This window comes from Lathyrus oleraceus, chromosome 3, assembly GCF_024323335.1.
Source record: "Lathyrus oleraceus cultivar Zhongwan6 chromosome 3, CAAS_Psat_ZW6_1.0, whole genome shotgun sequence".
Taxonomy (NCBI): domain Eukaryota; kingdom Viridiplantae; phylum Streptophyta; class Magnoliopsida; order Fabales; family Fabaceae; genus Lathyrus; species Lathyrus oleraceus.
The window spans coordinates 210,987,471-211,014,674 of record NC_066581.1 but is presented as its reverse complement, the minus strand read 5'-3'; the positions used below and the strand labels follow the sequence as shown (position 1 = coordinate 211,014,674).

At 37.3% G+C, this 27,204-nt stretch overlaps 1 protein-coding gene and 1 long non-coding RNA gene across 2 annotated transcripts; one reads left to right on the top strand and one right to left on the bottom strand.

Moving 5' to 3' along the window:
- Positions 1–749: 749 nt before the first annotated feature.
- On the bottom strand, positions 750–2,367 carry LOC127126368 (uncharacterized). Its single transcript, XR_007804962.1, has 2 exons — positions 2,203–2,367; positions 750–1,040 (listed from the first exon to the last, which is right to left on the bottom strand). It is a non-coding gene; the product is annotated as an uncharacterized LOC127126368 (long non-coding RNA).
- Positions 2,368–4,389: 2,022 nt separating this feature from the next.
- Positions 4,390–4,872, top strand: LOC127130470 (uncharacterized). The gene has a single exon (XM_051059476.1). It carries the CDS (start codon positions 4,390–4,392, stop codon positions 4,870–4,872), a length of 483 nt encoding a protein of 160 aa, XP_050915433.1.
- The last annotated feature ends 22,332 nt before the right edge of the window (positions 4,873–27,204 follow it).

The following is a 27,204-nucleotide window of genomic DNA, read 5'->3' as shown; positions in this document are numbered from 1 at the left end:
AAGGAGAAACACTTGGACGCACAAACTTCTTCTCAAGCAATTCTTCAAGTTGCTTCTTCAGTTCAACTAATTCAGTTGCCGACATTCTATAAGGAGACATCGACACTGGACTCGTACCTGGTACTAAGTCAATGGCAAATTCGACTTCACGTTCTGGAGGTAAATCACTTACATCCTCCGGAAACACATCCTGAAATTCACAGACAACAGGCAAATCTACACTCACCACTTTCTTATCCGCTTGCAGAGACGCAAATAAAGCGAATATCTGAGCTTCATCTTTCACAAAATCTCCCACCTGCCTAGCAGATAGAAATCTTGCCTCATCATTCTCACCAACTTCAGAAAACCGCACCGTCTTCCTAAAGCAGTTGATAAACACGCCATAGAATCCTAGCCAATTCATTCCCAGAATAATATCAATTTGGTGCAAGGGTAAGCACACCAAATCAATCACGAACTCTCTCTCAAAGATCGTCAAATGACAACCTCGACAGACAACAGAAGTCTTCACAGAACCATTAGCAGGAGTATCTATCACCATACTTCCGCCTAGGGACGACATAATCACACCAATCCTGGTCGCACACTCATACGAAATAAACGAATGAGTAGCACCAGTGTCATTTACACTAATCGACCAACAGGGAAAACATCACATTATGACTCGACTGGACTGACTATGCTCTGATACCACTAATGTAACACCCTTCTACCCAAACGACATATTTAAAGAATTTATCAGAGTATAACATGTAGAAGAGTTTACATTTCATTCAACTTAACACTCATCACTTTACAACATAAAAATATTTCATTTATTTTAATAAAACCTCGCAGCGGACAACAACACAATTAACGATTTATAAAAATGTTTCAACAAAACATATCAATAATTTAGTCTTCATACACAACTTAAATAATAATATAATCTCTATTGAATCCCATAACCCCGGTGTCACATGACCAGAGCATTGACTTGACTCTGTAGAATAACTCTACACTTATTCTTCACCTCAACAAAAGCTACTCCTCATTATCTGCACATTGCTCATCATAGATGAACATAAACACATGCAGAAGGGGTGAGAATTACATTATTAAACAATAATATAACGACAGAATATAATATGAATAATTTGCACATATGTCAACACGGATCATCACAATCATCATTATAATCCACAAACTCATGAATATCAACAAAACAACACATCAATTGCAATGCACACACCCATGCATGACTCAACACGACTCGGTATACCCATTTTGTGACCACTACAGGATCACTACTCTCAGATTCACCACCATAGAATCCGAGTTCCCCATAAGGAACCAAGCCTCTCAACAAGCCCGGAGTCAACAACATCATTGGAACTCAGTCCGTTCGTCACTAGGCATCGGCCTTTCATGAATGCATGCACATCAAACATGCATCATAATCAACATAGCAACAACAACATCATATAGTCATGTTATCATCTTCATTAATAGCATGACATACAACTCAACAAAACAACAACAACATTACAACGATATCACATCTGGGAGTTTAAAACGCGAAAGCTGTCCGTCAAACTGATATGGCGAACGCCGTTAGGCTAATGGTGAACGCCATTAGCGTTAAACGCTCCTATTCTGAAAACTGTCTATCAAACTGATATGGCGAACGCCGTTAGGCTAATGGTGAACGCCATTTAGCGTTAAACGCTCTTATTCTGAAAACTGTCTGTCAAACTGATATGGCGAACGCCGTTAGGCTAATGGTGAACGCCATTTAGCGTTAAACGCTCTTATTCTGAAAACTGTCTGTCAAACTGATATGGCGAACGCCGTTAGGCTAATGGTGAACGCCATTAGCGTTAAACGCTCTTATTCTGGAAAAAGGCCCAAATGGCGAGCGCCAAAGGCATAATGGCGAACGTCATTTGGCTGTTATGTGCATAAACAAGATTTTAAGCGCAGAACCAGTGGACGCGCGGCTTCTAAGCCTACAACCCAATATCAACATTTAACAATCATACATACACCACATACTTCGATTACAATGTATATAACGCCACCATACTCACAGATCGGACAATTTCCCTCAAAAACCACAACTTTCCCAATCTCCCTAAATTCCCCAAATTTATCAACAACCCAATCCTATATCATGTAATTGCTCGCATATTATCGTTTAATAAGGTTCAGACCCCTTACCTCTTTGGATTGAAGGAAGCTCTGAGCAATCTTTGGTCTTTTCCTCTTCCTTCTCTTTCTCTTCAGCGCTTCTCCCTTTTCTGACTCTGAGGCAAAATACGTGAAAATGAAAACCTTCAGTTATCTCCTTTGGCCTCTTTTACCCAATTCCACTTTTACCCTTCCACTCTTCATATTCCAATTATATTATTTATTTAATTATTATTAAAATAAATAATATCTATAATAATAATAATAATAATAATAATAATAATAATCCAATAATTCAACTTTATTTAATTAAATTAATAAAATACTATTAACTCAATTAAATAATTCTCTTATTTTAATCGGGGTGTTACACATGATGGGGACTTCTTAGGCTTTGTGGTCCACAAAAAGGGAATTGAAATAAACCAGAATAACACCAAGGCCATAATGGAGGCGAAAGCGCCATCAACAAAGAAAGAATTGCAATCACTACTGGGCAAGATCAATTTCATGAGGAGATTCCTCTCAAACCTTAGTGGGAAGACACAAGATTTTTCACCATTACTTTGACTAAACAAGGAAGGGTTCGAATGGGGGCAGGCTCAACAAGAAGCATTCGATAAAATTAAAGAATACTTGAGTCATCCACCAATCCTGACACCACCTTGTAGAAATAAGAGTATGAGATTATACATATCTGCATCTGATAAGACTTTAGGGAGCATGTTGGCTCAAGAGGATGATAATGGCATTGAAAGAGCCATCTACTACCTCTGTAGGGTCTTAAATGATGCAGGAACTTGGTATAACATAGTTGAAGAATTGTGTTTATGCTTATATTTCTCTTGTACAAAGTTGAAGCATTATATAAAACTTGTTGATGTTTATGTTTCATCTCATTTCAACATCATTAAACATATGTTGTCCAAACCAATTTTGCACAATCGAATTGGGAAGTGGGCATTAGCGTCAACTGAATATTCCTTAACGTATATGCCATTAAAGGCTGTTAAAGGACAAGTGGTAGCAGATTTTATAATCGACCACTCCATAGATGCGAATGCACTGGACAATCTCAAAATAGAACCTTGGAAGTTGTACTTCGATGGGTCTAGTCACAAAGATGGAACAGGCATAGGAGTTTTAATTATTTCTCCTAATAAAATTCCAACAAGACTCAAGTACAGAGTGGAGGGTCTCTGCTCGAACAATGAGGCTGAATATGAAGCCCTCGTAGTCGGACTTGAAATATTGTTGGAATTGGGGGCAACTCGGATCGAAATAATGGGTGACTCAGAGTTAGTTATAAAACAGATCACAAAAGAATACAAATGTATTAAGGATAATTTAATTATGTACTTCATAATAGGCAGTCGATTGCAAAAAAGATTCGAGATGGCTAAAATTCGACATATACCTCGATTGGAAAATCAAGTGGCTAATGATTTGACTCTAATTGCATATGGGTATAAAATTTCAAAAGAAAAGTTACAAAAAGTCATCGAAGTCAGAGGAAAAGTTGTATCAACCAGATTAATCCCATCAGACTTAGAAAAGACAAAGATGGGATACGCTGATGAAGGAAACTTCGAAATATTGGTAATAGACAATCTGACAGATGGAGATTAGAGGAAATCAATAGTGGAATATCTACAAAATCCAACGGCGTCTTCTAATCGAAAAACCAGGTATCGAGCATTAAGTTATTTTTATTTGGGATTGAAGTTGTTTAAAAAGTCTCCTGAGGGAGTTTTGCTTAAGTGCCTTAGTGAGTCAGAGGCATATTTAGCCCTTTCGACTGTCCATAGTGGGGCACACCAATTTGGCCATAAGATGAAATGGCTCTTATTTTGCCGAGGGATGTATTGGCCTACCATGTTGAAAGATTGCATCGAATTTGCAAAAGGATGCAGGGAATGTCAGGTACACGCAGGCATACAACATGTTCCCGCGAGCGAATTGCACTCAATAATCAAGCCTTGGCCATTCAGAGGTTGGGATTTGGATTTAATTGGGGAAATTCGACCACCATCATCTAAGAATCAGAGGTATATCCTGGTATGCGTTGATTATTTTACGAAATGGATCTAAGCTATACCTTTACCAAATGTAAGTCAGGAAGATGTGGTCGATTTTATCCAGAAGCATATTATTTATAGATTTGGAATCCCAGTGACTATCACAACAAATCAAGGGTCAGTATTCACTAGTCGAAAGATGCAAGAATTTGCTAAAGAAATGGGTTTCAAATTGTTAACTTCGACGCCATATTATGCTCAGGCTAATGGACAGGTCGAAGCTGCTAATAAAGTGATTACTAGTTTGATTAAGAAGCATGTGGGGAAGAAGCCTAGAAATTGGCACAAAACTTTAGATAAGATTTTGTGGGCATGTCGTACCTCTCCCAAAGAAGCTACTAATTCGACCCCTTTCCGACTGACCTTTGGTCATGATGCTGTTCTACCAGAAGAGATTCACCTACAATCTAGAAGAGTTCAAAGGCATCATGAAATTACATCAGAGTCACATTGGAACATGATGCTGGATGAACTAGTTGATCTAGATGAAGAAAGACCAAATGCCTTGGAGTTATTAAAACGGCAGAAGAAGAGAGTAGAGAACTCTTATAACAAGAAGGTAAAAAGCAAAACATTTTCGCCTGAAGATTTGGTCTGGAAAGTGATATTTCCAATGGATTGAAAGGATATGACCTAAGGGAAGTGGTCCCCAAAGTGGGAAGGCCCTTTTCGGATTTTGCAAGTATTTTCTAATGGTGCCTATGAGATTGAGGAACTTAATGAAGACAAGAGGATATTGAGAGTAAATGGGAAATATTTGAAAAAGTATAGGCCAGTACTCCAAGAGATAAAAATAAGAAACGAGTAATTATGTATAAGTTAATCAGAGCCAATATGGTAAAAGTGCCAAAATGGTTTGCATTCGATTTGAAGGCCTAAAGGGCTAATATTCATTACAATAAAGACTTATATTTCATTACAACAAAATAGGCTAAAATGGAAAGGAGACTAAAACTATAAAGGAAGATTGGCCTTGATCTAAAGGTACTTTTCTTTAAGAAGTTCCATATGTTTCTCACATAAAGACCTTTTCGATCGGAGAAGTTTGATTTCAGATTCCAGTTTTCGAGCTTTTTCGACGAACTCCATGCCAAATTCTAGTTCTTTAGCCATCAAAGCATCATCGAACTCTAAGAGTTCACTTTTGCTTTTTTCAGCTTCAGAGATTTTGGCCTGTAGTTCTTCTATTTGTTTTCTCCAGGAAGCAATATCACGATCATGGCCTTCGAACTTCTCTTTATTCTTTTGTTTTGTCTGCTCCAATTCCGTTGCCTTGTTGGTTGACTCAGTAGTGGCATCCTAGGAGGATGCCTCAGAACCAATCTTCTTTTCGATCTCTCCTATTAGTTGAGGTAGTAGCTTATGATCTTTGACAACTTGGTCGATCATAGTGCCTACCTCTAAGATAACATTGGCCACTTCAGAAGAGGCTTCTAGCAGATTGAGTTGATTAAGAAGAACCCTCAAGGTCAAAAGGGAAGAGGGATCAGCCAACAGCAGCAGGAACAAGTCACCTTTGAAGATCTTGTCCTTAATCTTGGAAAGCACTTCATCTGTAGGCGTACTCGAAGGCTGATCGTCAGATGCCGAAGCAGTTCTAAGGCTTTTCTCATAAGAACTTTGCCTACAACTTAACATAGCCTTCAAATATTCAAGGGGTTGGCTTCGTTTCAGAAAAGCCAATAATTCTGCAGAGAGATCCCTAGTACTACTTGTTGAAACTCTACCTATCGGAATAGCTGCAATAGTTGGATTAGAAAAAGTTTGGCTTTGAGCCTATCCTTCGCCTATGTCATCCTCCCTTTCTTTGGAGCCTCCATAATCGTCACCAACAGGGATTGGGGTCTGGTTACCTTCGTCCTCTTCCTCCATCACCGTATCTTCGCTGTTGCAACCCTCTTGCTGGGGATTGACTGTTCCTTCTACGTTGCGTGAATCATCTCCAAGATTGTCTCCAGCTTGAACTTCTTCATCCACCACCATGGTTTCTTGATTCACTCCAGCACCATCTTCTTCATTCGAATTAGTTTCATGATCGGAGTTGCTGGTGTGAGAGTGTTGAGTAGTATTCTTTGGTGGTGAAGTATCAAGCCCACCAGAAAGGGGTTGATTAATCTCACTCATGGAGCTTTTTTCAGATGACGGTCGATAGGTGGGTTCGCCAGCGCTATTTAAGACATATGCTATAGAAGCTGGCGCGGAGGAAGTTGTGGCTTTAGTTTGAACGACGGTACCTGCGACATCCTGAAATCAAAACAATCTAAAAATGAGTGGTGAAAGACAATAAATAAACTAAGTAAGATAGAGTGAAGTTTGATTTAGCTTGTCTCCTTCGACCCCAGGGCTGGAGTTTTCACTTTCACTTTGAGTCGCCTCTATCTTCACCATGTCTTCAGGGGTAGGCTCTTGGATCGTAAGTGCAAAAGGCCTTTTCTTGGAAAGTTTTGTTGGAGGCTGGATCAAAGCGTTAGTGATCTTAGTTTGTTGTTTTCTCTTCCTAGAGGTTAGGTCGAGCACAAGTGACAAATCCTCTTCGTCAGAATCTATTATGACGGGGTTTTCTGTGGGTTTGTTTTGGATTTTTGTGGGGGTTAGAGGAGGTTTTCAAGTAACCTGAATTGAGTATTGGAGTGTTAGTATTATTAAACATAAAAAAGAGTAAAAAAGGGGAAGACAAAGATATACCTTTGTAGGCTTTCTACCTCCCTTAGTATTCGATTCGATTGGCCTTCTAATTGTTGTTTTCTTGGGTGAAACCCTGGTGGTTAAAAGAAAATAGCATAAAGCAATTAGATTAAGCTAAGGGTAAATAGCCTAAAAGAGGGGTATGATTCGAGGAAAACCTCCTGTGTTACACCTTCATATATGTCTGATTCAATGCGAACATCTTCGATCCCTGTATCAAGATGCCCTTTGAAATTGTCTAGAGTATGCTTAGTCGCAACCACCCGCTGGGCTTTTTTCTGGGACTGATGTCGAAGTATCTTAATGGAGTCCCCACAGATAAACCAGTCTGGAAATGGAGGTGCAAGGGCCACTTCAAAGTCAGCATTAGTCAGTGGAGGAAATTTTGGGGGAAACAATTAAAAAGCCATTTTGTAGCGTTTCTCATGAGGAACATACGAAGGAGTTTTTAGAGTTTCCATTTTCTTTGAAAAAATTTATTTGAGCATAACAAGTACTTCGCAGATGGTTTGACTAAGATCATCAGGCTTATAGGCAGTTTCAAAATAATTTTGAAAAGCTTGGATTTCTTTGATAAGCGTGTAAGTACCTTTCCTGGTCTTTTCCTGCACAAGAAGAAAAGATTTTTCAAAATGTTGGATAAAGGAAGAGACATCATAGTACTCTTCAATATAGTATTTGTTCCACCATTTCCCAAAGTCTCTAGTGAAGAGGAAGTTAGGCTCGAAGTTGAGAGGAGTGAGTTGGGTCCTACCAGTATATCTGGCTATCTGCTTGAGGGCGGTGGTTTCATTATGGACCGCGTTGTAGAGAAGGAGGCTACCCTTTTTATCATATAGGCACTTTGGGAGAACCTGAATTAACACAAACTATCGAGCAACAAGGTTGGGTTGATAGGAGATCAAAGTAACCTGAACCTTCGAGGGGTTAAATCGAAGGGTTAAGATCATGGGGGTCAAAAAGGCTTCCCAAATAAGTAGAGATTTTGTCTCTCGTTTTTTGGAGGGAGATGGGAAAGTCCTTGTAAACCATTCCAGACCATACTTTTTGGCAGCAAATGGGGCCATGCTCGAAGTAAAAACACGGCGCTTGGCGAACATCATTATATAGCCCATGAAAGTTGGTCGAAGGGCTTGTCCTTCGTCATTGGGAGTCATTTGGGCCAGTTGAATGCCTTCAATACTTCTATTTTTTTACTTCCTTAGCTTCTTCATTAACGAGGCCTTTGTTCGGTAGACTTGCCTTGAATGTGGCATTCAGCCAGAGTTGTAATAACCAAAAGGTACCAGAGAGGAGGAGATTCCCCTTTTCACCCAAATTCTTCAATTGAGCGACTCCACCACTCAATGATTCATAGAGGCTTGCCAGTATTATTTCACTTAGGCAAACATCATGTCCAACATGTAATTGATTCGCCAGGGTGAGGTATTTTTTTGGCAACTTGTAGAGACTTCGACCAGAATACAGAATGAGACAACCACAAAGTTGAGAAAGCTATGTGCTCCATGCCAGATATAGTGTCGGGGTCTTTGTCGTGATAATGTGCGATGTGAGTCGAATACACTGCTCGAGAGGTCGAAAAGGCTATGGTATCTTCAGAATCAATCTCAGGGTCGTACGTGTGTCCAGTGGGTTCTACCAAACTAACACAAATTCCAATTTCCATTTTCAATCAAATTTTCATTCAATCCTAACCGTTCATAACAATCATTCCAAGGGTTGAAATTAGTGATCCACAACTAAAGCTTAAATTAATTTCCAACCATTGATAAATCTCTTACTTAGATCACAATCCAAGGGTGCTCATTCATTTACAAAACCTATATAAACATGACATTTTTCACAATTCTGAACATAACTCATAATTAACTCATTTAACTATTTTCCCACCATTTTTTTCTCAAGTTCTCTCATAATTATCTTTTTTTTCACTCCTTCACCATCACCAAAATTCATATTCATGACTAGGGGTGGCAAAACGGGTTCGGCCCGCTGGGCATGCCCGTTTTGCCCGCACTTTTGTGCTGGGAGGGCCAAGGATTTAGGCCCTCACCCTCAAATGTGTCTGCCCCGCCCCGCACCATTTTTTTCGCGGGCTTTTGTGGGCACGTGTATTTACATAATTTTTTGCATTTTTAGGCTTAAAGAGTGCAGTGCCCACGGGCTTTCCCCGCCCCTCCATCACTTTTTTGCTGGGCGGATCTAAGTTTTAGGCCCGCATCCTCAACTATGACCGCCCCGCCTCGCCCCGTTTTTTTGCGGGCTTTTGCGGGGCGGGCCTAAACGGGGCGGGCATGCCCGTTTGCCACCCCTATTCATAACCATCTAGAATATCACATTGAAGTTATAAATTTGGAGGAACTTAGCCACAATCCAACTTTAACAAATCATCAATCAAGTTTTAACAATTCACACACTATCATCAACATTTAAGATTCATCTTCTACATTCATCATTTATATTCAACCATAATTATCAAGCGTATTCATCAATATTATACATTCAAGATTCATATTCTACATTTATCATTTATATTCAACCATAATTATCAAGCAAATATCAATTGGATTAAAGGAGCTTACGTTGAAGTTTTTCGGGTTTCTCTTTGGTAAATTCGTCGGTGATTCGCAACACTAACCGTGTCAAACCTCTGCTCGGTAGGTATTCTTTCATCTCTTTTCTTCCATACCTTATCATGAATTGTTGAATGCTTCTTGTTGATTAATATAAGCCAATGTTATGAAATAGCTTAGTAGAATAATCACTTATTTGAGCCAAAAACCCAACTTTGACATAAAACACGATTTTTTTCGTAAACTTTGTGGCTATGCTTATCCTTGATTTTGTTTGTCTTTGCCTTTTTTTATAACATGTTCTATGTCATGAGACCTTTCCAACACACATTTATTTGTCCGTTACCATTAAGAAATGAACATTTTGTGATGCTCTACAGATGGCTAGTTGTAAATGAAAAATGCAGAAAAGGAAGAAGACAATTTTTTTCGTAAACTTTGTGGTTGTGTTTATCTTGAACTTTGTTTGTGTTTGCGTTTTTTCTTGATACAATCTTGTTATATTCCATTATACATTTCCAACCCATATTTATTTGTCCATTTTCGTTTAGAAATGAACATTTTGTGATGCTCTAAACATGGCTAGTTGGAAATGCAAAATCCAGAAAATGAAGAACACCATTTTTTCGTAAACTTTGTGGCTCTGTTTATCCTGGATTTTATTTGTATTTGCATTTTCTATTGATATCATCTTATTCTACACCACGGGGGCTTTCCAACGTATATTCATTTGTCCATTTTTGTTAATAAATGACCATTTTATCATGCTCTGAACATGGTTGGTTGGAATGTAGAATAAAGAAGATGAAGATGCACAATTCTCCTTCCACCCTCTTTAATTAATTCTTCACCCATCTTATGTTAATTCTTTTATTTTTTGGTAATTAATTAATTAATTAATTATTCAATTGTTTTGATCACGAATTGATTAATAATTAGTCCTTTGACTAATTATTTAATTTTTCTTCGCAAGTCGATTAGTTGATCCGATGCAATTTTGGATGATGTGAATGTACTTGCAATCATCATGATGAACTTGCAAAAATTGTTCATGCTCTATTAACCTTGTTCTTTAAAAAAATTATGATTAATAATTACTTCTTGAATGACTTATCATTATGAATAATTTGCATACCCCCATATTTAGTTAATTGATTAATGTTGATTAATTAATTAAATAAATAATTTTAGGACTTTTTACCTTATTTAGTTCTTTAGGTTATTAGCTCCATAACAAAACTCTCTTGATACCATAACTTGATCTTATGGTTATTTTATTCCTACTTTAAACAAAACGAAAAACATTTTTGCAAACAAAACGTCAAAACACTTAATATTTATGATGTGAATTGTGCGCCACGAGCATTAAGAAGTGGAGAAGGAATAAAAAGGAGTGTTCCTATCCTTATTATGAATATCTTTGGATATGGGAAGTGTAATACCCCAAATTTGTCCCTAAGATCCCTCATGTTATCTCATCATTTGATTTGGCTTTGGAATCACACCTTGGCATCCTCCTTACCCCTAATTCATTGGGTTTGCATTGGAAGAGATCACCAAGCACTTTTGATTGTATCATACTTTGTTTTTCTTTGTTTACTAACCAAAATATCAAAAATATGTCTAGTATAGTTTTCTTTTTCTTTTTTAGGTAATGTGTATGTCCATATCTAGGGTTTGAGATCCTCAATGCAAGGGATCAATCAAAGAAAGGTTTACAATGATTCTAAGTATCATATATGGATCCCCATGTTCTTTATTATCATTTTTATCAATAATTCATCAAGAATTTGAAGCTTGTTTGCCTTGGAAACCCTAATTCATCTGGGTATCTTGTGTGACTTCCTCAACAAGTTTCTTCAACAATTGGTCAAATAATTCAAGGTATACTTCATGGTACATCATCTTATGCACATATGGTCCTCCATGAGCCCCAAATAGAAAAATAACTTCAAGTTTGCAAGTTGATTTAAAGAAGTTGACAAGAGAAAGTCAATTGGTCAAATATAGGATTCCCTAGACCCTATATCCTACAATTTTTGTCATATGAAAATTATACAAGAGAAAAGTTACTCTTTATGACATCACAAACAACTTTAATGTTGACATCAAGATCTAATTATGCTTGGAAAGTCATTTTTTATGGTGAAAGATTATAAGTCATTTTGTTTGTGCCCTAGTTAGGAGGTCAACTTACAAGAACCACAACTTGCTCAATTTTTATGATATGAATACCATCCAAGTTTCAAGATCAACTTCAAGCTGTCCTATCCAACTTTTATTCTTTAAGAAGTGTTAAATTTTACATGCAAGGGCATGTTCCAAGAGAAAACATCATAGGTCATTTTGGGCCACCATCATTGAACAAGCAATTTTCCTCAACTTCTAAAATCCATAACTCCCTCATGCAATATCAAAATGGTGTTAAACTTATGACCAAATTGAAGAGGAATGAAAGAGATACAACTTTGGTGAAGAAACCATTTTCATTTGAAACTCATAGCAAAAGTTATTCAAGGTGTAAGAAGTGGTCATTTGACTTATAACTTAGAAAATTTTCAACCATGTTCGATTTCTCCAACTTCCACCTTAAAATTCATCATGATCCAAGCTCCAAATGGAAAGGTCTTCAACAGAAAAATTGTTTCCATTCATGTCACCTTTCCAAAGCATCCAAGTTCTTGTCATTTGGATAATTTTTTAGTAACTTGCGCATGGTTAGTTTGCATGGCTTGTCTTGGCAACTTTTGAACTCAATTTTCAATTACAATCGCATGGCTTCATGATATGATCTCAACATGGTTTGTGCACGAATTTGGACTCAACACAATCATCATTTTGGGCCTAATGCATGCCCATGCACCCATGCACACGAACTTACTATTTTTGGTTCAAATTTTGAATGGTGTAGAAACCAATTCCTTTGCTTTTATAATATAGTGCATTGCCTCATATTGAAAGAGAACCCTTGCCCAAGCTCTGCCAAGAAATCCCATAGCCACCCTTGAGAGAATACCTTGAGGATTTTTTTGAAAATGAGTTCTTGATTTAACTTCTGTTTATGAACAAGAACTCCAAGGATTCACAACCATTTTTCACTTCATTTAACTCCTGCAAGAAAGAGGAAGAAGAACTAAGTGGAATTGCATCAAAAGTTGCTCTCAAAGTTGCTACCCGAAGGTGAATTTTCTCAAATTTTAACTCTTCGATTCTCCCTCATTTCTCAACTATTTTGCTTGTTTATTGGTTGTCTGAAGACCTACCAATGTAGGCAACAAGATTGAGTTGCTTTGAGGCCAAATCGAAGCAACTCAGATCATGCACCTCAAACTTCAAATCCACGTATCTTTCAATATACCTGGATATGGGTGAAATTGAGGCCAGATTTGAGCTCCTGAGCATTTTTCCTTTACAATAGTGTGCTTACTTTTCATTTTCTTGGTGGTTGGTGGTGGACGAGTTCGGTGAGCTCCATCGGAGAAGATGACCGGAGTCCTAGCTCTGGTGATATGGTGGCTTGTTCTTATCCATCAGATCTTCTCTCCATGTTCTAATCCTGATCACCCATTGTGATTACCACCTTTGCCATGCAGTTGACTTGAGCGCATCATACACCCTAGCGCGTGGCCATCAGATCTGCCACCTCAACTAATGAGGTAGATCTGATGGCCCTTGTCTTTTTGAATTTCTTTTATTTTTCTAATTTTTCTTTTAATCCTTTTATTTTGTTTAATTCATATTAAATTCATTTTTAATCCAAAAAATATGGGACTTTCACCAAAAATATTTAAATATTTTCCTCTTTCATATTTTGAATTAAAATCATTTTTTGGATTAATTTTGATATTTTTCATGAATTGTTTTTTAATATTTTAAAATACTTCTGACTTTCCAAAAATTATGATTTTTTTGTCTAAGTTCCTTTGACCTTGTTTGACCTTGGATAAATCCATTGACCATTTATTTGGTGATTTGAAGGGATTTGAGGTTTTGTCCATTTAAAAATGCATTTTAATTCATTTTAAAATTGATTTTTAATTGAATAATTGTTTAAAAATTGTGTTGAGCCATTTAATTGGTCTTGTAATGTTTGACTTTCTGTTTGGCCTTGATCATGGTTGATTTGACTTTTGCTTGACCAATACTATTGGATTTAGGGGATTGATGACATGTACATTTCATCTCCCAAAATGAATGGATAGTATTGATTAGATGAAATTCCTCCTATGATCAATTTGGGTTTCTATTTCCCCATCCTTCTTCATATTCATCCATATTCTTCCCCAATCCATCATTGACCAATGAATTCTCTTCATGTCTAATGCTAGTTGATTCATTAATGACCTTGTGTCATATGAATCAACATGAGCCTGACTGAGATAGGTCCTTCCCATTTTTTTTAGTGTGTGGTATGTTTTAGGAGTTTGGTTCTTTGTACCAAATCTCTAACATGCATTAACACCTATATTTTTATGGGCCTACCTCAAATAGTTGTGACTTTTACATAAGTCCAATTACGATTGCTTAAAATAGAGCTAAATTTTTCTCGCAAGACATATCATTCTAGTAAGTGAGATTGTAAGTCTCCCATTCTTCATGGGATTGTGTGAAAACTTGACCTTTTTTCCATTCATGAGAGCTAGTGGCATACTTGTTGATTTATCCAAGTTGGAGCCCTTCTCATGGATGATGTCTTGGTTAATAGATTCATACTTGTGAATGAATGGTTGAGTGTTCTCCAAAGAATGACTTAAACAATTAAAACTCTTCACTAACATTTGACTAATCATTGACTAACTTTTATTAATGTTGCTTTACTTTCAAGTCATTTACTTTATGCACTTTAAATTTCAGTACCTTTATCATTCATTGCCATTTACATTTCATGCAACTTGTTTATGTTTCAAGTCCTTTTCACTTTGCTCATTTGAGCCATACCTTGTGATTGTATATATTGTTTGCTTGTCTTTGTTTTTGTATGTGGTCTTAGGACCTTAAAATACCTAATAAGCAACAAAAACCCTAAAAAAAATCTTTGTGAACTCTTGGATTTGATGTGAACTTTTGGACTTTGAATAAGCAACTTCCCTATGCTTTGAGGACTTGGCCAATGCCACTATTTGAGATTGAGTCATCCCTGACTATTCCTTTCATCTGATGCAAGACCTTGAGTGCCTTAATTCATTTGTCACTTTGTTTTTGTGATTAATTGTTATACTATTATTATTGTTGATATCTGATGCTTGTTCTGAGTTCACCACAAGGAATATTTTCATATGATACATTAAAAGAAATTGAATACTGCTAGCTATTGGAGTGCTTGCCTGGATATTATGGCTATCTTTATTTGATGCCTTGGTCTTCATATGATTTGCTTGGATGTTTGCTTGTGCTTATTCCCTGCTCCAAAGTCCAAAGGAAATGGGTTTCTATCTGAAATTCCTGTCTTGTGGATTGCATCCCATTGGTCATATCTTTTCAACTCTTAACTTTTAATTCTTATCTAGGGTAGTCTCTTCATCTCCTCCCACTTCTTTAATTTCAAATCTCTCCATCTTTTCAAAACCTTCTTTGTTTGTGTTTTTTAACTTAGACATGTTTTAATGATTAGAAACTTTGGCCTTATGCCATTGAATTTTCAAACCTTTTTCTTAAATTAAACTTGTGAATGAATTTAGTCATGTTGACTTTAATTTTAAAAAGAAAAAAATAACTAATAACCCCATTCAAGTCTTTGGCCTTTTGCGCCTTTCTGTTAAACTTTTGATTAAAATCAATTCACCAACTTCTTTGAAATTTTTACCACGAACTACGGGGTTTTAATCCCTCATTTTTATGTTGGTATGCAGGCATAATACTGAAGATCTTGTCAAACACAAAAATATACTTAATGAATTCTTTTCTCATCCCCCACTCTATACTTTTATCAAACATCATTTAGACCAAAAACACTTGCACATAAAAAAGGGCTCCCTAGGAGTACCTATAACACTTTGGATGCTAATACCTTCCCTCTGTGTAACCAACCCCCTTACCTGTAATCTCTGACATTTTGTTAGTTTTGACTTGAAAATTCTTATCTTTGGGTTTTGTTCGAAATTTTCCTTTTTCCTTTAGAAACAATAAAAGCGCGGTGGTGACTCTGGTTTTATTGATGTCAAGTTTATCCATAGCTTGATGGTCATGAATTTACCGCTACAGGAAGCATTCCCTAGTTGTTCAAAGTATTCACCTCAATTCATAGACTTCAGTACAATCCAAATCTAGGCAAAATTTTCATAATAAAAGGAAGAAAAAAGGAGGAGAATATAAAATCTCTCTCCCCGAATATTCAGATACTATTGTATGGCTCTCTGTCTGAATATCCATCTTCAGACTAAAATCAATTACATTCAATCAAATACAAATTTTTTCCTTAGGGAAACATTCAAAACCCTTTCAAAAAGGACATGTTGTTTCCGTTCAACAGAAATACAAACAATACTTAAACCTCCCATGCGTGAGCATACAAGCTATGTTTAACTACTAAAATACGATCCAAACACATATCTTCTACCGTAATACAAACAAGCGCTTAAGTCTCTCATGTGTAAGTATACAAGCAAACATTTAACTGCTAGAACGTGAACGTTAATATTGTTCAATAAAATCAACCAACCAACACTTATTCTCTACCCAACGAACTATAAAGCTCTGATTTTCTCATTGCACTATGAGAATACGTAGGCACATGATTTTGAAATCTTGGCGAGCACACTAATTAAAAACTTATTTTTCCCTTAATAAAAAAAATCGCAAGTAACATTTATATAATAACACCCACCCATGAAAAGAATAATCAAAATGATTCCTATTGAGTACAATAAATGTGAGTGGTGTTAATACCTTTCCCTTGCATAACCGACTTCCGAACATGAATTTGATTGCGACAACCATCTTCTTTTATTTTAGGGGTTTTATCGATATTTTCCATTTCCTTTGGAATAAATAAATTTTGGTGGCGACTCTGTATTTTCCGCGGCGCGACACCTGAGAGAGCGGTTACTTCCTCTAAGGGTTTTCTAAACCATAGGCCCAAAATATCTATTTATATATTTGTCTTTTAACGGATGAGGGACAAATCATAATTAACACCCAACACCAAAAGTAATACGCTAACATATAGAGTCATTCACCTCACATGAGCAAGACCTCTACAACCACCGTACCTCAACCATACAAGGATTCTCTCTGTCGCAGGCAAGTCTCTACCACCACAAATTGTTATAAACTTACTAGGGCCTCTAAGTACCCATGGCTTTGCAAGGGTAACATGCATACATGTACTTTTTGACTAGTACAATGACACCCACTATGCCCCCAGTAAAAATAATATGGGTCACACCTTCCTCACCACAATCACCTTGCTTACTATTACCCTACACTTCTATACCCAACCTTTTGCCGCCATGGTTAATAGGAGAGCTTCATCCCTATGTCAGAGGATACTAGTGGTAGTGGTGATGCCAACGACCTGGCGGAGATGTGCACCTTCATGGACAAACTATGTCGCCAAAATCAGACACCAGAGGACAATGTCCATACTATCAGACAAAACCAATAAGAATCCAATCCCCCTAAAGGATATGGAAGTGCTAGACCCTTAATCGCTCTCAGTCAAAATATGGGAAGTGTTTGTCCCTAAAGGATTCAAACCTCTCACTAGTCAAGTTTGATGGATGTAGCGATCCTTATGATCATGTCGCCTCCATCAACACTCATATGTCCAACATTAGAGTGCCTAAGTCCTTGCAGTGCAAATTGCATCTGACACTTTCACAAATGTAACCTTATGATGGTACAAGGTTATGCTCTTAACTTTCGTAGCCAGCTATTAGGAGCTGGTAAGGAAACTTGTGCACCAGTTCGCAGCTAGTCGTCACAGGAATACATTAACCACCAATGTGTTCAACATACGACACAGTCCATCAGAGTCGCTGAACAACTATCTCATTCGATTCAACAAAGCCACCATCAGAGTCATTCCCTGAACTAAGAGGTATTTGTGGAGGAATTCCATAATGGTCTAAAGAGGGAAACTTCGATGAATTTCTCACTCAAAAACCAACACTTTCACTAGCATAAGTGGTTACCAGGGCGGAATGCTACATAAAATGTGAGGAGAACAACGTCGAGAAGATGAAATGAGACGTCAAGGAGTGTGTTCCCAATGCCAAAGGTTTACACCACTTGAGTAGGAGTAATTATACCTCTCCCATCAAAGACAAGACCATATTAAAAATAATAGGTAAGGTGATAGAGAGCTTCACATCCCTGAACACTCACCATGAGCAAATTTGGTGCGGTGTTCTCCACTTTCACAATATTTCGTCACCAGCTGCTTCAAAGGAAAATATAATGAGACTTGAACCAAAAAAGTGGTACAAGTTCCAAATAGTCAAATGACACCACACCTAGGACTATTACCAACAAATAAATCGAGAGGTTGATTCAAGAGGGACACCTCAGGAAGTATGTCAAGAGAGATTCTTCCCGTGGGATAGACAAATCTAGTTCTCGTGGGCGAGACGACACAATGAGTCTTGGGCCCGCCAAGGAGAAGGAAACATCCTAAGGAAAAGGGAGAAAATGTGTATGCCACACGCTCAACACAATTGCATGAGGATTCATTTGGGCAAGGGAGACTAGTTCTTCCTATAGAAGGTACGCTCTCCAGATTCTGAATTTTGAAGACCTTCCTAGTGTTGAAGACAAAGGTGAACCGAAGACGCTCAAAGAAATAATCTCCTTCTATGAGAAGGACGTAAATCACATCCACCCTTACATTGATAACCCCATGGTCATTACCCTTAGGTGTGATGAATGTGAGATCAAGAGAGTCCTTGTAGACCAAGAATTTTTTATAAATATTATATATTAGGATGCATTTGAAAGACTCCGCCTCTACCCATAATAATTAGAACCCTTTAAGAGCTCACTAGTTAGATTCTCTGTGGAAAATGTGTAAGTAAAAGGCTATATCATACTGAAGACCACTTTTAGAGAATAAGATTAGGCCTGAAAATTAAGGTAATGTACTTGGTTATTGTTGCACCTTCTTCTTTCAATATAATTATAGGGCAACCAACTTTTAATCACTTGGGCGCCTCCTTGTTCACTTTATATTTATGTTTGAATTACCCCCTCCCTAGAGGGCAAGTGGGAGTCATTCATGGATATCAGGAGATTTCCATGAAGTTCTACGTAGAGAGCCTCAAGCTAAAAATGGTTCGTACTATAGGCATGAAAACCTAGGAAGACATGCTCAGGAATAAGACTGTTAGAAGAAGCTTGTAAGAGTGAGGAGGTTCCCTCTCCATACAGTGAAGACATAAAGGATTGTAAACCTAGGGGGAATTTCCCATGGAGTTACTCTTTTTATAACTTGATTGTTTTCTTTATCATTAATCAGTTGTTCAGTTGATTTTTATAGGCGAGTGTTGCATCTCTTCCATTTGTAAGGACATGTTACCTTAGGGGGTGCACTCTTCTCCCACTGTGCTTTGCATGAGGCAAGGGTTTTTAATGAGGACCCTAATTTTATTATTTTAGAGAGTCTGTGTTTGCTTGTTGTTCCCATTTTCCAGAAGATCTATAAGCTAGTGAGATGATCTCCGTCAGAGGAGATTAAAATAATCTATTCCCTAAATGGAATCCATGTCGTCTAAGGAGGCGATCAAATCACTAGATTCCATAAGTGGGATCCTTATCGCCATATGAGACGATCAAAATGATGAATTCCCTAAGTCCAATGAGGCTATCAAATCACTAGATTCCCTAAGTGGGATCCTTGTCGCCATATGAGACGATCAAAATGATGAATTCCCTAAGTGGAATCCTTGTCCACCACATATGCGATCAAAGCACTGGATTTCCTAAGAGGGATCCTTATCGCCCTCAAAGGCAATCAAAATGTTGGATTCTCTAAGTGGGATCCTTGTCGTCCTGTAGAGTGATCAAAATGTTGGGTTCCCTAAGTGGGATCCTTTCTTCCCTATGAGAAGATCAAAACATTGGATTCTCTAAGTGGGATCCTTTCCACCCTCAAAGAAGATCAAAATGTTGGATTCCCTAAGAAGGCACTTCAAGAGTTGGACCTTTAGTAGGTCAGATAACCTAGTGGAAGGCATGCCAAGGAGCGACTGATAGTCACCATAAATATTCTCTGAGAAATATAAGTAGTGTTCAAAGAACTCCATCGCATTAAAGGTAAGATTATTTCACAAGAAGGCTCGAAAGGGACATACCCACCACCCATTTTCTCGCCCCATTTTCCTACCTTGCGACTTCTTAATGGCCAGAGGGACCCTCCTCCCATTATGGAAAATTGGGAGGGTGAACCTCGTCATCCCATGAGGTTTCACATTGCCTTGCCCCTTTGTCAATAGCCACACTCTAGAGGAGAGGCAAGGGAAAACCCGCCCGCTGCTGCGTAACTTGTATCAAAACCAAACACTCTCTTATCTCATTAAGAGGGGTCTTTGCCATACCCTTTGCAAAGAAGAGAATGATGTTAGCATATATAAAGCATGGAATCATATCAAAATGTATTCTCTCATATCATAGTGCATACCTAAGTACTCATATACTCCATTTTCGTTTTTACGGTCCCGAGTAATAAGAGTGCGAGAATTTAGAATCTAGAAACATTTCAAATCTGGATCACTTCCTGATCGAGCGGGGGGGAGAATGCTTAGGCCTACCCCTTGGATAATATGAGGATCCAACATCAATGATAGAGGAAAAGAGGTCAGCTTCATGCCCTTGTGGTCATGGGAGGAGCATCGTCTCTCCCTCTCACTCGCACGAACCTATCCTTCTGATCCCCATAAGGATTTGCGAAGGACTTCAACAAACATCCACCCGACAAAGGGCACAACGTTACCCAACTATTGTTGGGAATAACTTATGTGCTAAAAAAGGAAAGGACACCCTCACACTGGGGACATGCCCAGGCTATAACAAACTATCTGAAAAGCCCTAAGCATGCTCCATACGTTTGGGGTAATCTAAGAAGGGGTGACGTTGATGGTCGCTTGAAAACCTACATCGAAAGAAGTAAATGGGACTAATACCCCCAACTAGTGAATAACATGTAGGTGCATGTAAAAATAAGGAGCAAATGGCTCGCCGGAGGTATCCATGTTGGCTCCCTCCCTCTTTATACAGGGCTCCAATATCACATCCCCCTCACGGTCTATACTAGAAAACCTAATGTCACTATGAAACCTGCTGATCATATCGACATTGGAGTAAAAGGACGCAATATCTCGAACATGAATAAGTTTGATTTTTTTACCCCTTGTTATCTTGGGAAGAAAAGCAGGAATGCAATGTTTGTATCCTAGGAAGAAGAACAAATTTATCACTTTACTTCACTGTTATCTTAGTCTTGTATATTTTCCAGAAAGGTGAAAGTGGAAAAGAAGAAGAGAAAAATGTTTTTCCCGAGACAATATATTAGTTTCCTACGAAAACCCAATAGCGAAAGCCATATATCCACCCAATGGAATGATTGCCATGAGAAGTGGAAAATTCATTACATTTGAAAGACGCGTGTAAATAGAAGAAGCTAGAGGGGTTTTTCCAAGAATGCCATCATGAGTGGCATAAAATGTTACTCACACTCTTTTTTCCACTAAAGGACTCAGGCTTGTTCTGACGACTCAGAGTTCAATTAAGATACAACTTAATATATCCCACTACCTCATACCTACCTAGAAAACACCTGACTAGAGATGAGTGACTCGCCCCACATTGAAAATGCTCCCTTCATTTTGGGGACTCGCCCCAAGCTGAAGGACTCGCCCCACATTGAAAAGGTCGCATTCAATTGAGGGACATGCCTCACATTGAAAAGGCTACCTTCAACTGAAGGACTTGCCTAACATTGAAGAGTTTTCCTTCGACTGAGGGACTCACCACAAGTTAAGGGACTCACCTTTCGAAAGAAAGAAGTCTTAAAAACACTTCGTTCTTTACAAGCCCTCGTGCTTGAGGGGAAGTGTAGTGTTATATTTGTGTGAGTCCCATACAAGGGTGACTTTTGGGTTTCTATCTAAAGTGATGTTTCCTGGTAGACATCCTCACGGAACACGGGGCTCGCCCTTGGGACATATAACACATATAATACCATTATCTCCCATTAGTCATATGTGAAGGAGTCACACAACGACCCCATGTGAACAGTCTCCCCTATTTTAAAAGGTTGAAGTATCTATAAAAAAAGAGACGTCTTCGAAATTTTTACTTGACTTACTTAAAAGAAGACCGACACTTAAGTTAATAGATATTTTGATGTGCAGATGAGTACGAGAAATATATATATATATATATATATATATATGGATTTGACTGAAGTTTCCTTATTAGTTGGATTGAGAACCAGAGATTGTACTATGGGTCGTACAACCTCAAATCTGCTTTAAGCGGTCAAATATGAGAAAACGTGTTCCGACAATCAATATACTTTCATATCAATTATCTTTGATACTTTATGATTTTCTACCACCAAAGACACTAAATCTTTTATAGAAATCCAAAGACTCATGTATATCAATGTTGTGTCTTCTAAGATTACGAATGTAATTTTTAAAAGGATTGATTTTCCCATAAGAAAAGATTATGACATAATTTATCTTTTATCGTTGTAGAATTTTTAACATATCATATGAGAATGATATTTATATTTAAGAATATGAAAATGAATCTAAATTATTAAATTAAAATAAATGAGTGAGATTAAAACATCATTTAATTTAATCATGTGCAATTTTTATTGTCATTCAACTTTCTCTCTTCTCCACTATCAAATTTAATTTAATGATTCAAATTCATTCTCATATAAAAATATCATTTTCATAAGATATGTTATATATAAATATATATATATAGATTTATGAAATTAGTTTCTACAACTAAAAGGATGATTGTAATGGCCATGCATACGCTGAGATGACACAACTAGGGAGAAATATGTAAATATATCATATCAGTTGTTAGATGTTTGAATAAATATGTGTTACCTGTGTGGCTAAAGCCAGCCTATATAACTCATCTTCAATTGGAAAGGGAGAAAGTTGATGATAGGGATTCCATAATAAGCGTGAACTATCATTCTCAGACACTGAATGTGTTATTTTTCTCTCCAAGTGAAGATCACATCTATTTAGATTTTAATTGTCGCATTTACCGACCATTTTTTTGTCTTTATTTATTTCTCAACAAAAAAAAAGAAAAAAAAACGGAGAGAATGATGAATATATACTAGTACCTATAGTAAACAAATATAGATGGAGGTTTTGAATGATGAACAAGTAGTTCATGTGTCTAATCTCAAGACAATGATAATTTTCGTGTTCTTGTCATCTTTTTATGTCCTTGCTAGGATTTATACATGATACTTTTGTGTCCCTATTCCATCGTTGAATTTGATATAAAGATTGTGATAGGGTTTTTGAGTTAGGGGTTCTTGCTTTCTTGACATGAACTTTAAACGGTCTTTTCATGGTCGACACTGCTTACTGCACTTAGGATTGATAGGTTGTTTGTTTTTCTTTACTCATTAAAGATGGTCTATAGGGAATGAATGCCATAAATGGAGAGACTTGCTTATTTACATAGAGTGATCGATTACTATATCTTCAAACACACCTAATTATGTCTATGAGAGTTTGTGTAGGATTGTCTCAAAGAAAATAATTCTAACTCAATATATAATATTTTTTATTTGAGGATCTCTAAATAAATATTATTACCTCTAATCTTATTTACATGAAAAAGTTTTTTTTTAGATTTATTCATTAATTAATGTATTTAATCTATATTTTATTTGAATATATTCTTTATTCAATAAATCTAAAAAATATTTTTTTTTATAAATAAAATAGAGGAAGTAATTTTTTTTCGTAGACAAAATGACATAAAATTTTAATTTTTTATATATAATTATTGTGAGATTTTAAGCTTGAATATGAACAAAATATCTAATAATAATAATATATATATTTATGACTGACTTTGATTTTGTTTTAGAGACATGGAGGATAAGAGTTTTTTTTTACTTGGACTTGGTTTTTTTTTTTTTCAAGTTATCATTGAACTCATTTTTTATTTGTCTAAATCAATAGATTGAAGCATTAATATATCGAGAATAATCTGGTTCATACAGGGTATCCCTAGTCCTAAGTGATATCTAGTGCAGAATAATCTTATAAAAGCATTATTAATGACGGTCCAGCCTAATTGATAATCATACAACAATTTTAATTATTTCGAAAGAGAAAGCATTAAACACATCAAAAGATTACGGTAACTCTGAAAAACAATATTGTCATTGCAAAGGTAAACTCAAAGTCGTTACAGATTTAAATCAGGGACACCCCATAGCATTGGGGAATTTAGCTACTCATAATATTCAAGAAAATCAAAATATAAAATAGAGACATTACAAGTATTCAGATGAACTTTGATCTTCAATTGCTTCCTCTCATGAAAGGTCGTGTTTCTCCCAAAACCTTGATTTCTCTAATTCTGAATGTATCAATTCTTGTTCTATGCAAAAGGTCCCTTTCTTGTCTAAAAATTTGACCTCTTATAGAAAATTCTTTTCTTTCTTCAAACAGATCCACAAAAGTCCATAAATCCTCCTTACAATTGACCAAACTGCCCCTCACTTAGGAATGATACAAAAAAGTCCAAATTGGACTTTTTTCCACGCATGTCTGCTATGACCCGTAGCCTGTGCTACGGGTGGCCGCAACAAGCCACTGTTTTAGAAGTCTAGTGTCAGGTTCTCTACTACAGCTCGTGGCAGGTGCTACAGGTTGCCGTAGTAGGCCACTGTTTTACTTGGTTTCTTCTGTGTCATCAGGGCTTCCTGCTACAACCCGTAGCAGGTGCTACGGGTGGCCGTAGCAGGCCTACTGGACCGTGAAATCTTCTTTATGATTTTGTTCGCTTCTCCTTGGTTTTTACATTCGATCTAGCTTGAACCTGAAACGCAGAAAATGCACACACCCAAGCGTAAAATGCTACAAAAATAGAAATGACACTAAATAATGATGAAATAATAAAATAAGCTATCGGTGAAAGAAATAGATTCACCAAAACATTAATTAAAACAAAGTAATACAAATTACCTGGACTCTTGTCGAATAAGTGACAAAATACATAACATAAATCATGATTGATCACAACCCCAAACTTATCTCATTGCTTGTCCTCAAGCAATTTATGTCACCTCCAAAAATAGTTGAAGAATCAACTTTTACCAAAATACTGTTGAGATCTTTCATAACTTACTCATTCTTCTTCTTTCAGGGTCCCCAGCTTTCCGCAATTATTTGTTCCGCCACACTTCCACATATGAGTACTACTTCACTTGTCAGCTTGTTTCACACACTTGCCTAGACTCTCGGGGCTATAGTGTTTGAACTCATGATTTCATAGTATGCAATAACAACTCGTAAGCTTGAATAAATTCTCCTTTCATCTCACCTGCACAATACACACACTTTCGAGGTCTTTCAGGTTATAGCGGGGCTTGGGTTAAGGTGGGATATGAGAGGGGTAGAAATGGTTTTTGAATTCAGAGTCAATGCCATTATTCTCTTCACTGTGTTTGATCTAACATGCCATTTACATTTCTTTTTCTTTTTCAGCTCCGTAACTCAGTTCTTTTAGTTTTTGGTTTTATACCCAACTGATTGTTTCTCATTCGGTGAGTGCTTTTCTTCGTTCCATCAAATTTCTCTTTTCTTTTCTCTTTCTTTTGTTTCATTTTTTTATGGTCGTTTTTCTTAATTTTTTCCGCACTCACCTTACTTTCAGTTTCTTATGGGGTTACCCCAAACTTAGAATTAAACACAACTTAAAGAATATAACTCTTTCTCTAAACATGATAAGGAAGTGTTTGAGTCGCGGGTTACATTCATGTGGTGATATATACAAACAAAGGGATACATGCTCAAATTGGATGAATTAAGGGTAAAAATTAATAAGGTTGGCTTTAAATGCTTAGGGTTAAAAGAAAAACTTTCCTCAGTGTGTATACTAATGCAATAAAATTCGAAGAGAACTTACGCAAATTATGAGTGATAATTATCTCTCATGATAAATCTTGTATTTGACTTTTAATTCTCACCATGTTTGGTAAAGCTAACAAATTTCGTAATACCTCTAGTGTGATCTAGCTTCTCTCTTAAGTTAAGATACACATGGTTCCTCTGTTGGTCGAGCTCAAGAAAGTTGTATCTGATCATGTGTGCGTGTGTGTGTGTGTGTGTGTGTGTGTGCGTGTATATGTGTGTGTATGCATGCATGCACGCCGTGTATGTGTGTGTGTGTGGTGGGGCAGGGGGAAAGGTGCAGGCGTGTGCGTGGGTGCGTGTGCATGTCTGTGACCATGTACGTGTGTGTATGCATGTGTGTGTGTATGTGTGTGTGTGTGTGTGTAAGTATGTGTGTGTGTATGCGTAAGTATGTGTGTATGCGTGTGTATGTGCGTGTGTGTGTGTGTGCGCGTGTGCATGTGTGTGTGTATGTGTGTGTGTGTGTGTGCGTGCGTGTATGTATATGCGTGTGTGCATGCATGCGTGTGTATGTGTGTACATGTGTGTGTGTGTGTGTGCATGTGCGTGTCAGTGTCTGTGTCTGTATGTGCGTGCATGTGTGCCCGCGCGCGTGTGTGTGTGTGTGTAGTCAACTTCCAAGTCATGTTTCTTTCTATAGCCTCAAGTTCTTCTTTCATGGCCTTCAACCATACTTTTTTCTTGAGTGCTTCTTCAACACTGACTGATCCAGATTCTACTAACATGGCACATTGAATGACTTCTCCTTCAGAGTCTACTTCAGTATCTTGCAGCATGTCAAACTCTGCAAACCTCCTTGGGATGTTTCTGATTCTTTGTGGCCTCTGAACTTGTTTAGAATCTCCTTCGGACGCTGGAACAGTAGAAGATGCTTGACCATCCTCATAAGTTGGACCACCTTCAGAGGCTCCACCTTCAGAAGCTCCACCTCCATAAGCTCCATCTCTAGAAGCTCCATCTCCCGAGATTGGATTATCTCCAGAAGCTCCATCTCTAGAGATTGGATTACCTCCAAATTCTAGATCATCATCAGAATCTGGATCAGAATGAGATTCACCTTCAGAATCAGACTCGCCTTCAGAATCAGACTTGTCTTCAGAGTCACCTTTATACTCTGACTCATCTTCAACTTCAGAGTCATCTTCTGACTCTGACTCATCTTCAGAACCCTCATATTCTAACTCTTCTTTAGAACCTTTAGATTCTGACTCATCTACTGATTCTGACTCATATTCAGAATCAAACTCGACTTCAGATTTAGAGTCTATTTCAAAATCATAAATCGTCAACCGCACAGGTTCATCATCATCATATTCATAAGCCATCAATATTACATGTTCATCATCATAATCTCCTCTGACTATGTTTGCTTCTTCTTACTTCTTTTTCTTGTTTGACCAACAATCCTTATCAAAGTGGTCAAACCTATTACAACAGTAACATTGAAACATTCTCTTGTCAAGCTTCTCCCTTCGCTTATGGTGTTTCTTCTCATCAAAATTGAAGGCTTATGACTCTTGAGACCTACCATGTCTTTTCTTGGCCTCTAACCAAGATTGCTTCTGA